Source organism: Lactuca serriola, chromosome 8 (genome assembly GCF_051521515.1).
Source record: "Lactuca serriola cultivar US96UC23 chromosome 8, Lser_US96UC23_V15, whole genome shotgun sequence".
NCBI classification, from domain to species: domain Eukaryota; kingdom Viridiplantae; phylum Streptophyta; class Magnoliopsida; order Asterales; family Asteraceae; genus Lactuca; species Lactuca serriola.
In genome coordinates, this window is record NC_136415.1 from 83,877,138 (window position 1) to 83,890,227 (window position 13,090).

The 13,090-nt window shown below is 33.7% G+C and overlaps 1 protein-coding gene and 1 long non-coding RNA gene across 10 annotated transcripts; both read right to left on the reverse strand.

The window, feature by feature from the left end:
• Positions 1–590: 590 nt before the first annotated feature.
• On the reverse strand, positions 591–10,211 carry LOC145069710 (uncharacterized). 9 transcript variants are annotated; one of them, XR_013689651.1, is made up of 8 exons: positions 9,119–10,211; positions 5,928–6,000; positions 5,780–5,842; positions 5,490–5,554; positions 5,123–5,321; positions 4,989–5,041; positions 3,930–4,897; positions 2,916–3,239 (listed from the first exon to the last, which is right to left on the reverse strand). It is a non-coding gene; the product is annotated as an uncharacterized LOC145069710 (long non-coding RNA). The 9 variants fall into 9 exon arrangements; XR_013689649.1 differs by having other exon boundaries at positions 3,930–4,003; positions 4,138–4,204; positions 4,541–5,321; XR_013689645.1 differs by having other exon boundaries at positions 3,930–5,321; positions 9,119–9,217; positions 9,771–10,211.
• A 73-nt stretch (positions 10,212–10,284) lies between these two features.
• Positions 10,285–12,641, reverse strand: LOC145067116 (F-box protein At4g02760-like). Its single transcript, XM_079014325.1, has 7 exons — positions 12,360–12,641; positions 12,110–12,274; positions 11,419–11,558; positions 11,210–11,332; positions 10,748–10,781; positions 10,461–10,631; positions 10,285–10,353 (listed from the first exon to the last, which is right to left on the reverse strand). Exons 1-7 carry the CDS (start codon positions 12,639–12,641, stop codon positions 10,285–10,287), a joined length of 984 nt encoding a protein of 327 aa, XP_078870451.1.
• Between the last annotated feature and the right edge of the window lie 449 nt (positions 12,642–13,090).

Below are 13,090 nucleotides of genomic sequence, written 5' to 3' on the forward strand. Positions count from 1 at the left end.
AGTAACCATTTGACCCTTGTTCAAATCTGTGAAGCTAGATTTAGGGGTGGCCGAAAGAAGGGTGCACGACCCGGTCCAAAAATGGAGTTGGCTAGTATCATTGCCAAATGATTGTCATCAGTTGTGGCAATACGGGAAAGGAAGTGAATAGCAGAGGTGAAAGGATAAGACGTTAACAGGCTTAATAACATAAATATTTACTGAATAATAAAATAGGGGTAAAAATGTCCTTTTACAGGTAATTAGCGTTAGATTTCAAAGAATGTTAATGATAAGAACCATGTTGTTCAAAAAAAAATAATAAGAACCAATTCTATAATAAATGTAAACAATAGGGACCTACTTCTCTATACAACAAGCACCATTTACGTAAATTAGTCTAATAATGTTTTTGCTCTTTATTTACTTCTATTATCTAATAAGAAAAATCCTAAAATTCAGAAAACACTATATAATTATGAATAAACTACTTAAAATTTTATGAAAACATGGACATACTATATTGCAACATAATAATATGTCAACGGATGATTAAGTTTCATTTAATGATGCCATACTTGATTACTCAATTAAATTATGCGACCGTATAGGTTTTGTGGGTTTAGGTATAACATGATTGCATTATTATGATGCTCATGTTCCAAGTTCCAACACAAATCTGGCAAGAAAAAGCAAAACTAGCTAGCTCCAACGTACGTACAAAGAATTGATGCTCAATTGTTCATCTCAACAAAATTGCTGTAAATTCAATCAGTATGAGTAATCTATATACTGTCCTGATATCATAAGATACTACACAAGACATTAGGCCTTTGTTTCAATAGATTTTGTTAACAAGGCAGAAATTAGGCCTTTGTTTCAATAGTTTCTTTGAGGGAATAATGCCACTGCACAAGACAAGACAGACAACCGGTAAGATATATATATATATATATATATATATATATATATATATATATATATATATATATATATGGGGATAGGGAATATACATTACAGCCCCACCTAAGCTTAGGTACTAAACCTCTAAAATATGTCGTTTTAACATGCTAAATATACCTAGTTTGGTTTCACTTGGTAAATATATCATTCTCCATAACATTTCTTTCTTTCATTACCGTTCTATCATCTCCGTTTTCTTTCCTCAATTATCGTTTATTACTTCATCCAAGTGAACATTACTAAACCCTAAACCTAAACCTAAACCCTAAATTTAAACCTTAAACACTAAATCTAAACCCTAAACCCTAAATCTAAACACTAAACCCTAAACCCTAAACCCTAACCCTAAACCCTAAACCCTAAACACTAAACACTAAACCTTAACCCTAAACCCTAAACCCTAAACCCTAAACCCTAAACCCTAAACATAAACCTAAACCCTAAACCCTAAACCCTAAACTCTAATCCCTATTGTGTCGATCTTGAATTTACATCTTGAAGTATTAATCGTGAATCCATTAACCGTAATCTTTATATAGTAAAACTATGTATTTTCAAGAGGTTTAGTACCTAAGCTTAGGTAGGGCTGTAATGTATATTCCCTTTTCCCTATATATATATATATATATATATATATATATATATATATATATATATATATATATATATATACTAGGTTAAAACCCGTGTAATACACGGGGTTGATTACTTAAATTAACAATAATACATGATAAATGACTTAGTATAAAAAATAAATAACAAAATTCAAATACATGTAAATCTATAAAAACTAAGAAATAATATTCACATTGTTTTATCTTCCCTGACATTTTAGTGACAAACCTAATTATAGAACATTAAATTTCGGATGACTTGTTTGAAAGTACATTGCCAAATGATAGATTCCTAATTATAGCATTGTACTTTGAAAGTACATTGCTATAATTTGGATAACCAAAAGTAAAAGATAACAATTACAACAATGTATTTTCAAAGTACAATGCTATAACTTTTGTAATTAGTCACTATATTAACGTAAAATCACTAAAATAAACAAATATTGAAACCTCTCTTTGAGTTTTTATGTTATTATGTGCAAAAATTATGTAAAAAGCTTCAACATTTTGTCAATTTCTACACCAGTTTTTGTGATCAAAATAGTGTGCTCAAATTGAGTTGCATGACCGCCATCCTTTGTTAATGTAGTCTAGTTATCTTCCCATTATTTATAATTTGAAATCGTAATGATTAATCAAATATTTGCCAAAAAAATTTTACAATGATAGAAGTTTTGTGGTAAATATATAATTTTGTTTTAAAATAAGTATATACACAATTATGTATATGCAGTTTACGCTTTGTAAAAAACATTATGGTTAGAGATGTGTCCAGAAATAGTCTTTTTTAAGACCATATAAAAGTAAGTATACAAACATAACATTTAAACAAAACACATAATCATACTTAGTTCACTATTTAACATTTTTAAGACTATAACAAAACATTTACTGGTTAATAAAATGGATCTACTTTTACTTATTATTTTATAACATATGGATAATATATTGAACTTAATAATAGTTTTGATGTTTTGTATTTTAGATTTTTCCATTGATAATATAAATAACAGAAAAAAAAAATCCAAGTACTCTCGTTACGACTAAAGAGTGATTGGATACAAATCAAGACTTAACAAAGTGATAAATCAAAAGAAATCAATTACAAAGTGATAAAACAAAAGAAATCACATGTAATTTTCTATCACCCATTTTTAAAATATGTATTTCACAAAATAGCCCTATTGTGTACAAATTATGATGCTTCTAGACAATCTTTGAAGGAAATCCACATGCATTTGGTACGAATCATATAATCAATACCATCAATGAAACTTTACAAAATACCATTTCCAACTTTCCAGTCTCTTTTTCGACAATTCCAATACTCGATTAATTCTAAGATGCAAAAATAGTCTCATTTTCTACAATTATGATCTGAATATAGGCGACATGAAAATCATAGAGTGGAACAACAAAAAGAAATAGAGTATTTGTCTAAGTATTACACTCTAAAAACTATATGCAATAAAGATAAATTAGGTTTATTTCTTGAGATTTTTTAACACTCGGTCAAAACTAAATGAGCAGGAATCATCCTTGGAAAATCATACTTCTTTACAACGTTTCCAGCTTGTTGTACTCGCTCCAATTGGGGGCATTGAACCATGTCAAATGTCGATAAAGAAAGTAACGCATCCTTGGGTAAAACACATAGACAAACAACAAAATTTTGGCCACCTATACAAATAAAATATACTATAAAAGATCGTGTAAAGTTGCAAGGAATAAGTTATATCTTAACTATATTTTAGTTTTTGACAATTAGCCATATGTTCCAAATGCTCTGTAATAATCAATAGATATAGTAAATGTTGGAGTCAAAAGGATCAGAAACAATGGATATAAGCTATTGGATCAATAGAAAAGGAATATATCATATAAATTGAATCTTTTTTATGTTAAGTTTTCATTACAGGTGGCGTAATGGATTTAATGGAGATAAGTATCCACTTGATTCAGTTAGTTGCGATACCATACTACCACTTATCATCTACTTTCATCAAGCAATCAATTTAAAAAAAAAAAAAAAAAAAAAAAAAAAAAAAAAAAAATGGTCCAAAATTAAAAGACCAACTATATACCTTGATGCACTCCAAAAAAAAAATCAAATTGCAAGCCTTGGGCCCCTAAACAATCAGTTAGTCAAGGTTTATAGCCCAAAAGAAATCAATAACTCAACCCACGATAATCAAAATATTTTACATAGTATTAAGCAATTCGAAATTTGAGTAAAGTCCATGTGATAGTTAAAAAAATCCATAATATTTTAAAATGCATCATGTATATTGATTAAAAAATTAAAAATACAATATCATGTTTCCCTTCAAATTGAATGTAGTCAATTAGGTAATAGAGTAGCAGACTTACCTTTTTTCTTATTAGCCATGTAATCACGTTTCTCTTTCATGCTTCTATTTTTTCAGAGCTGTATTTTCATTCCCCTGTCATGTTATCAGACATTAAAAAAAAAGAAAAAAAGTCATATGATCAAATAGATAAGAGTGAATCACTTTATCATTCTTTTTATGTCTGATGTTACCAAATGTCTTGTACTCCAAACTTTTAAAAAACATACCTATCAGTGAAGCTTGTAATACTACTAACCATATTGTGAATCAAATCAGAAGGACTTTCTAGCCTACCTGGCATCATACAAAAAATGGTGAAATGAATAGGCAAAAAAAAAATATAATTATGCATATATGTTACCTTCTTTAGTGGATTTATTTTGCAACCGATTATAGATTTGGATATAACTCACAGATTCATGGCCTTTAGTGCTATGATTAATACTAATAACAGTGAATGGAATATGAAACTTTAACATAAAGTATAAATTAACCACATTTTAACATCTGAAAGCATGAGAAGGAGAAGTGGGAAGAGGGAAGAGGCACACATAATGATGACCACAATAATATATCTAAAAGTGATACTTAAATCTCAAAGTGGAAACCCTAGAATTAAAATCGACATACCATTTGGGTTTTTTGTTGATGCGGGTGTTCTCTGACTTTTGATTTACGGATATGCTGCTGTAATAGAAATTGAAACATGAAAAAAAAAAAATCATTTTGAAGCTGCGAATATGAAATTGTACAAATACTGAGAATCAATTTCGTTCCTAAAATTTGGATATTCTTAATGAAGTGACAAATTTTCGATTTGAATTCATGGAGATGAGCAATCGTGAGAGCAGATGCTTCCAAGAAATATGTCTGCCATGCGCCAAAGAATCCCAATTCATAGTTACAGATTCGTCAACTAAAATTGACGGGAAGAGAGAAATTTGCTTCCTAACCGAAGAATGGATGTCGAGTTCGATCTTCGAAACGCTTATACATGTTGCAAGATACATGTAGTTTAAAGAATAAAAAAAACATAACAAATGGAAGATTTAATTTGTAGCATATATGTTATTCATACCTAAGCGAAGAATGGATGTCAAATTCGATCTTTTACTTTCTTCTGCTCTTGCTCTGGAATGTGAACGAATCCAAGATTAAAAGGTTTTGTTGATCGAAAAAAGTTAACAGAAGATTGTTGGCGGCGATGAATACCATCCAAAACCCTAAACTTTTGTCGAGAGAAGATTGTTTGCCTATAAGAAGTCAGCATATCAAATACCTATTTACAAGCAGAGTATATCGTTGATTGATTCTAAATTTTAGGAAAAAATTAGAGTACAGGGACAAAAAAAATAGGCAAACTGAATTGCGCCGATTCCATTTGAAGCGAAGGGCATTCACGTAAATTGAGCTGAAGAAAAGAAGCGGGAAAACTCTATTTTAGGGCCTGGGAGACTGACACGTGGCACGATTCTACTTATTTATTAGGATATATATATATATATATATATATATATATATATATATATATATATATATATATATATATATATATATATATATATATATTTTGCAGTACCTCACACTATAACGTATATCACCGTCGTCACCGGTATCTAATAAACCACCACTTTCGGATATCTCCTATTGAAGGGAAAGGGATACACATCATTTTTTAATTCAATTTCAAGAATATAATGGATAAAAACAGGAGCAGAACATGCAACCTGGTTCTAAAAAAAGTTCAATGACCACTTTGGCAAATATTAACAAGTTTAATGACCTTTGAAATCGTAAAAGGAGCCAAGTGATCAAATAACCAAAATTTCAAAAGTTTAGTAGAAAAACAAAGCAGAAAATCAAACTCACAAGATGTCGTAGTTGCCTGAACTTTCCTGCAAGAAGAGCTCTCATAAACTTTATAACCTCCACCTGTCCACAATATCACACGGCATGTGTTAGTAAAGGAAGATAGAGAAAAAGAGGTAAGGAAACAAGGGGAAATTAATGTTCTTACTTTATCAAGACCATACAACCCACGTAAAATCATGACCTCCAAACTATTTCCACCACCTTTGGTGACAAGGTCCCTGCAAATGATGGAAAACCACACAATTAAATGTTATTGTTTGGAGAATTACAAAAAAACATTACTCATGATTAGAAATACTCACCTCAACATACAAATTAATGTAAGAAATAATTTATAAGCATTAAGTTCCTACAACTTCTACCATTAAAGTTTTGCACCCAAAGAATAGGAAATATGACCAGTAAAATACCAAATGACTCTTTCTAATAAATAACCCAACAAAAAAAAAAAAAAAAAAAAAAAAAAAAAAAAAAAAAAGACAAAATTGCAAAAATGGTCCCTGTCGTTTTATCTAAAAAGATTAGTAATGCAATGGTCCAAAATTGGGCATTTTGGTACTTCCACTTACTCTTTCATCCCCACACACATACTATTTTAAGGCCATCCCCAATGGGGATTCTATGAAGAGTTTAATGGGATAAAAAGTAGTGATGTGGCACTTAATAGAGTAAAAATGCAATGTAGCTTGAGTTTATTGAATGGGGAGTTCAATCCCCATTGAACCGTGTAATGCTTTTTTTTTCTTTTTTTTTCAATTTAATATAACAATTTCTAGTGAAAATAATACTTTTTTTTCAACAAACATATTATATATTATTATTTTTTTTTATTTATCTTTATTTTATTTTATATTCAATAATTTAGTTTATTAAGTTACTTTATATTTTTTTATTCTAAAGAATAAAAAAATATATAAATCATAAAAATATTTTAAAAAGATAAGATCTTATTTAATGTATTATTTGTAACTTTTAATTTTATTGTAAACTATAATTAATATTTTATAATTGTAACTTTGAATTTCTAATTAATGTAATATTTTAGTTTTATTTATTAATATTATTTATAAAAAAAATAAAATGATGATGTGACAGTCCATTGAACTTTTAATAGTTTAATGGAGTGTAGAGTTTAATGGGTTAAATGGTATGGTTAGTGGAATACTGATGTGGCAATCCATTGAACTCTTAAGAGTTCAATGCATTGGAGATGGCCTAATACCTTAATTAAAAACAAATAAAAATGGGCCACTCCACCCTCATCCCCCTACGGCCCCCTCATCTCTCATCTCTCTCTTTCTCTAATTTCATTCCCCAAACCCATCTGCGGATAGTTTTCTCCCATATTGATTTCTTCCATCGTCTAAGCTAACCATTGATCAAGAAAAAATGGGTCAGGGGGTTTTTCAATTATCTAGCTATTAACACATGGTATCAGAAAGTCCCTAGGACCTTTCTTTTTCCACCTATTTCGCTTCCTCTTTCCGTTAAATCTCTTTCTTCTTCTCTTTTCTTTTCCGGTGACTATGTCTTCATCCTCCGTAGATCATACCCTCCCAATGAATACACTCCTTCATATGATCACCATCAAGTTATCTCCTTCAAACTACCTTCTGTGGAAAAATCAGATGTTATCCCTACTTGCTTATCAGAACCTTCTTCCTCACAATGACGGTTCTGCAGTCGCACCTTCTCCTGAGGTCCTAACCGATGGCAAGTCCAGCCCTAATACTCTCTATACTACTTGGAAAATAGATGATCAACGAGCCGTCATTATCCTTCATGCCTCCCTCTCTGAGGAGGCAGTTGCTGAGATTGTTGGCCTTCCGTCTGCTCGCCTCATTTGGCTGGCGCTTGAGACTGCCTACAACAACTCTTCTGTTGAAAGGATCCAGAACTTGCGTGACCAACTTCGTCAATCAGTGAAAGTTGTGTCTACTGTTGTTGAATTTGCCCGTAAATTTGAGATCAATTGGCGGCCATAGGACATCCCGTTGATGACTCGGACAAGTTACATTGGTTCCTGTGCGGGTTAGGGCCCTCGTTTGAAACTTTTTCAACTGCTGTGAGAACCAATCGGCCGGCGCCTTACTTTCGTGACCTCTTGGCTCAAGCCGAGAGTCACGAGTTGTTCTTGAAATCACTGCATGGTTCCACCCATTCCGCTGCTGCTTTCCCTGCGGTTCGCCCCTCCACTACCCCCTTACATAAATCTCGCACCAGCTTCCGGCCTTCACGTGGAGGTTCCAATGTTGGTCGGGGACGTGGTAGGCGACCTCCCCACTGTCAACTATGTCGTATTGATGGTCACTATGCCAATGTTTTCCCTCAACTTTCAAGTTTTGCTGCTAAAACTACTACACCCGGTATCGATATTGCAAATGCTTTTCGTGCTCAATGCACTATTGCTCCTTCACACCCGGATTGGTATGTTGATTCCGGGGCTACTGACCATATGACATCATCCTCGGAGACGGTCACTCCGGGTACTACACAATCGTCTCCTGCCAATATCACTTTTGGGAACAGTAATTCGCTTCCTGTTTCCCATATTGGTCATACTATGGTTCACAATCAATTTCATTTGAATGATGTGTTGGTTGTCCCACGCCTTACCAAAAACTTACTTTTTGTTAGTAAATTTCTCATCCCAATTTCTATATTCAGGACTGCTCCACGAGACAAGTCCTAGCCCAAGGCAGATGTGAAAGCGGGTTATATGTGCTCCATTCGTGTCCTCAAGCCCTTGTTGCTGCTTCGTCCTTAAAGGCTTCATTTGAGTTATGGCATTTACGGTTGGGTCATGTGGCTTTTGATACTATTTTGATTTTAGATAAAATGGGAAGGTTATCTGTCACTTCTTTACTACCTAAACCTCTTTTGTGTTCGCCTTGTCAAATGTCTAAGGCACAACGATTATCTTTTGAGGTTAATGAAAAACGGGCTTTATACCCACTTGACTTGGTTCATTGTGATTTATGGGGGGCATCCCTGGTTTTGTCTGTTAATGGCTATCGATATTATGCTTTGTTTGTGGATGATTATTCTCGTTTTGGTTGGTTATATCCATGAAAAGCGAAATCTAAATTCCATGTTATCTTCTCAAAATTCATGAAATTTGTACAAACACAATTCTCCAGAAAAATCAAAACTTTTCAAAGTGACGAGGGCACCGAGTTTGTCAATCATTATGTTCGTCACCTATTAACACATAAACCTTATTTAAGAGATTTATCAACTTCTGAATCTAAGAGAAAAATTAATATTAGATCTGGAGGCTGATGAAGTTAAAGCAAAGAAGAACAAGGAAAGTTTTTTTGGAGATTATAATATGACCTTATGATGTCTTCCAAACAGAATCGAAGCAGTTAACCCAAAAGGGTAACACAGGCTCATGTAACCCACAACTTCATCCAGCTTATGCAATTGGTGCACCTGGTTTCATGGGATCTATTAATTGACTCCAGATTGAGAGGGTATTTGGATAAATTAGTTTATAGCTTATTAGCTTATTGCGGTGGGAAATTGGGAATAAGCAGTTTTTGCAAAAGTATTTGTGGTGGGTATAAGCAATAAGCAAAAAGCTAGGGGATGCTTATTTAGCTTATTCCTACCACAATAAGCTGATTTTTAAGGATTCTTATCCAAACACTTAAACTTAGCTTATTGTGGTGGGAATAAGCAATAATCACCCTCTTTTTTCCCTATCCAAACACCCTCTTAGTGTGACTCACAAAGTTATATCCATTTTCAATTTGGAAAACAGAAAATGGAACCAACAAAATCCGATTTGATGATAAGTTAAGAGAAGTCCATTTTCAGATCACAACGACGTCAGAGACTAGCAGAATCCGGTGAGGGAAGGTCTTTGGTGGCCTTACCGATGCCTCTCATGTCAAAGGTGACTGTGAGTGTGTGTGTGTGTGTGTTAGATCTTAGAGGCAGAATTTAATTGCAAACACATTGAAAACCTGCAACTCAAACTTACACACTGAGATCCAACTTGAATATTTGAATATATATATATATATATATATATATATATATATATGAGCTCCTAAAATTTGTACTTGATCCCATTTGATTTTTCAAGCATATCAACTGGAAGTTTCAGTTGTCTTCATCTGGCTAACGTTTATGTCCCTAGTGTGAAAAGGGAGAAAGATTGTTGATTTTATGCAGACATTAGAGAATAATGAAAAGGGGGTGTGGGTTGAACACAGAGAAAGAAAAATGGGGGTCAAGATTGAAGCGTGAGAGAGATATGAAGGGACCAAAATGCCCTTTCTCTTTTTGCTAGATAACGTTAGGAACTAATGGCTGTTACCAAGAGGGACAAAAACAATAAAAATGTCTAATTTCAAACCAAGGGTGCACCACAAAACTTTTTTGAACCAAAACCACATATTTTAACCACCATGGGGACCATTTTTGCAATTTTGTGAAAAAAAAAAATCACTGAAGGACATCAGGGATGTAATTTAATGAAAGTTCAAGGCCACTTACTCTAAAAAGGCGCCAGTGAGAGAGTAACAATTTGTAAAGTCGACATATTTTAGCTCGTTAAACCCCTGCAATGGAGATTACTAACAGATAATTAATCAACAGGGCAATTTCACATGTTAAAAAGTCAGCATATTCATGTGTTCTTCAAATACCAGAGAGAGACAATGGATACCTTCAACAGCTTGAAAGCTTCAGAAGGAAACAGTTGGCATGCTTGCAGTACCAAAGTGGTTATCTTAGGGCAGTTGACCACAAATTCTTTGCACACCCAGGTTTCTACCAAATCAGGTCTGCCTGCGTTGTGTGTGAGATGAGATCTCACAGATCGAATTGATTCGACAGTCTTTACAAATATTAAAAAAATAATAATAAAAAAAAATCATCAACAAAGTTTAGAATGGACAAACCTCCGCTAAATTCGAAGATAAAATGCTCTAGCAAGCGACAATATCTACTCACGCACTCCAGTATACGACTGATATAAACATCCATCCTGTCATCAAGAAAACATTTTTATTAGTGTTTCATAAAAGAAATAGACATTGCAGAAAGCACAATACAAATAACAAGTGATATCAATGAATAACCATGCATGCCAAGATTTAACTAGTAGTTTAAGATGACTGTAAAAAGCTTTCTATAGCAAAAATTCCATTTTTCCCCTCTCTACACTTTTATAATGTAGAAAACTAAATTGAAGTTTATAGTTACTCTACAGTCTTGGAAAGGTCAGCCTTTACATTCTCCCCTAGCTAAGTATCTCAAGCTCCAGTAATTTTTAGGTAAAAATGATTTTGAGAAACAAAGCCAAAGGACTTATTATAAGACTTAAGTAACACCCACAGACAAAGATAAGCAGCGAATCTCATTAACAAGCAGACTGAAGGAAGAAGTTATCAAAAAAGCCAAGGGACGACTTACATGCCCACAAATTTTAGCTCAACAAGAGAATGGCAAACCAACAAAGATGCCGAAAGTGCATCCGAAAGTGTTGTCTCATCCTTCATTTTAATTCTGTAAAGGTGCAAACTTCTCAAACGAGACCTTGCAATTACAACATACAGTGTCAGTAGAAACTCTATACTTGTACAATGATATAATTCATTTATTCCAAAATAATGAAAACATACCCAGGTACACCACCATTCGTACTCAAAGAACTCAAGCAAAAGCCTGTTAAGAAAGGTGACTCCTCTATTTTTAGGAACTGCTTATAACTCCTTTCATCATCATCATCATCATCGCTGATATAAGGCGGCAGTACACCAAGCTTAATAGACCTTAAGTTGAAGAAGTAGATATTAGTAAGTGTGTGGGTGCTAATGAATAATTAATGCCAACAGTTATATGAACCAGACCACAGAATGCAAAACGATATGGATTTTCACCAAATCAATGTATCAAATACCTCAGCCTCAGGCTTGAAAGTGTGCAATTGTGCACATGAGCATATATAAATTGTTGGATGTTCTACTTCTACATGTCATTTAAGTTTCTCATGGATGAAAAGGGAAGGCAACATTCCTCATGCTTCTAAGGCCCAATGGTAATCACAAACCGAAAACTGTCTGGCCAGAATGACACTAATCCCAAATTCAGCCTATGAACTTAAAAAGAACAAGCTACGACACCTTACCTTAAAGCTTATTAATTTTATATAAAGCCGTGTGAGTATCATGCATGATTCTAGAAAATACTACCCAACAATCATAATTTTACCAAACATAATTAAATGACAAAATTAATGAGCTTATCACAAAAGGGAAGAAGATCGAGATATTACTGAAGCGCACTTCCAGCTCGCTGGATCATCTTAGATACCATATCATCTTTGTTGTTGGGGTCTTTGCTCTTGGGTTTGATTTTGGGTGTTAAAGTACCCAAGTTAATATTAATATAACACAAAGGATCTATGGCACACTTCTTAAAAAACGAACACGTAGCCCCGGCACAGAATAGGCTTTGGGTATCAAGCATAGAGAAAACCTGGAAATCAATAACATCACACCACAAAAATCACTTCAATTACAAAATTCAACAGACCATGCAAATTGAAATTCGAAATACGTACGTTGATTGTCAGGTCTGGAGAGAGAGGCCAGACGGATGCATTATGAACGGAAGATCGTTTACGAGCGGATCTCTTGGCAGCTTCGAGCAATACGGATGAGAGGTGAATAGCACGTTCGATAAAATCATCATCGTTCTGGTGGGAATCGGTAGATCTAGATTCGATAAAGCCATCGAATGAGGCGTCTATTAAGGCGGAATCGGAAACAGCAAACAAGGACTCGAATAGAGCGTTGATGTTCAATTGATCGTAATTATCATCCCTAGGTGAATGTTTCGCCATGGAACTGGAAGTACGTGGGAACGGAAGTACAGTTGCTAGCGGGAAAAAAACTAGCTTTTAAACTGAATAAGTTTTAGGGATAACGATCAATGCGGCAGGGCCATGGCCCAGGAAAACAATGGGCCTACGGCCATCAAGTTTACAGCATTTTATGGGTATTTTTGGGCCAAAATTAATATTACAGTAAGAATTTTGTCCATGGGCCAAAATTGAAGCAGCAGCCAGGAGTAATCCATCGCTTGAAACACACAGTCTCAGCTGTCCCATAGTCGCACGCCTAATATTGGTATTGCAAAGGAAATGTTGACTTATTTGTTTTCTTTAAAAAAAGACACGACAAAACTTTGGACCTGTTGTTTGTCAAAAACTGTGGATAAGGTTCAAAAAGATTTCAACTTGCACCGATAATCCAAAATGAAATTTTTTTTTGTGGATTTGGTCCCTTACAA

Coding starts and splice junctions, on each gene's coding strand:
- LOC145067116 (XM_079014325.1), bottom strand. CDS start 12,641: ATGGCGAAACATTCACCTAGGGATGATAATTACGATCAATTGAACATC. Junction 11,559..12,109: donor CCAACAACAAAGATGATATG/GTATCTAAGATG, acceptor AGGTCTATTAAG/CTTGGTGTACTGCCGCCTTA. Junction 10,632..10,747: donor TCAGTCGTATACTGGAGTGC/GTGAGTAGATAT, acceptor ATATTTGTAAAG/ACTGTCGAATCAATTCGATC.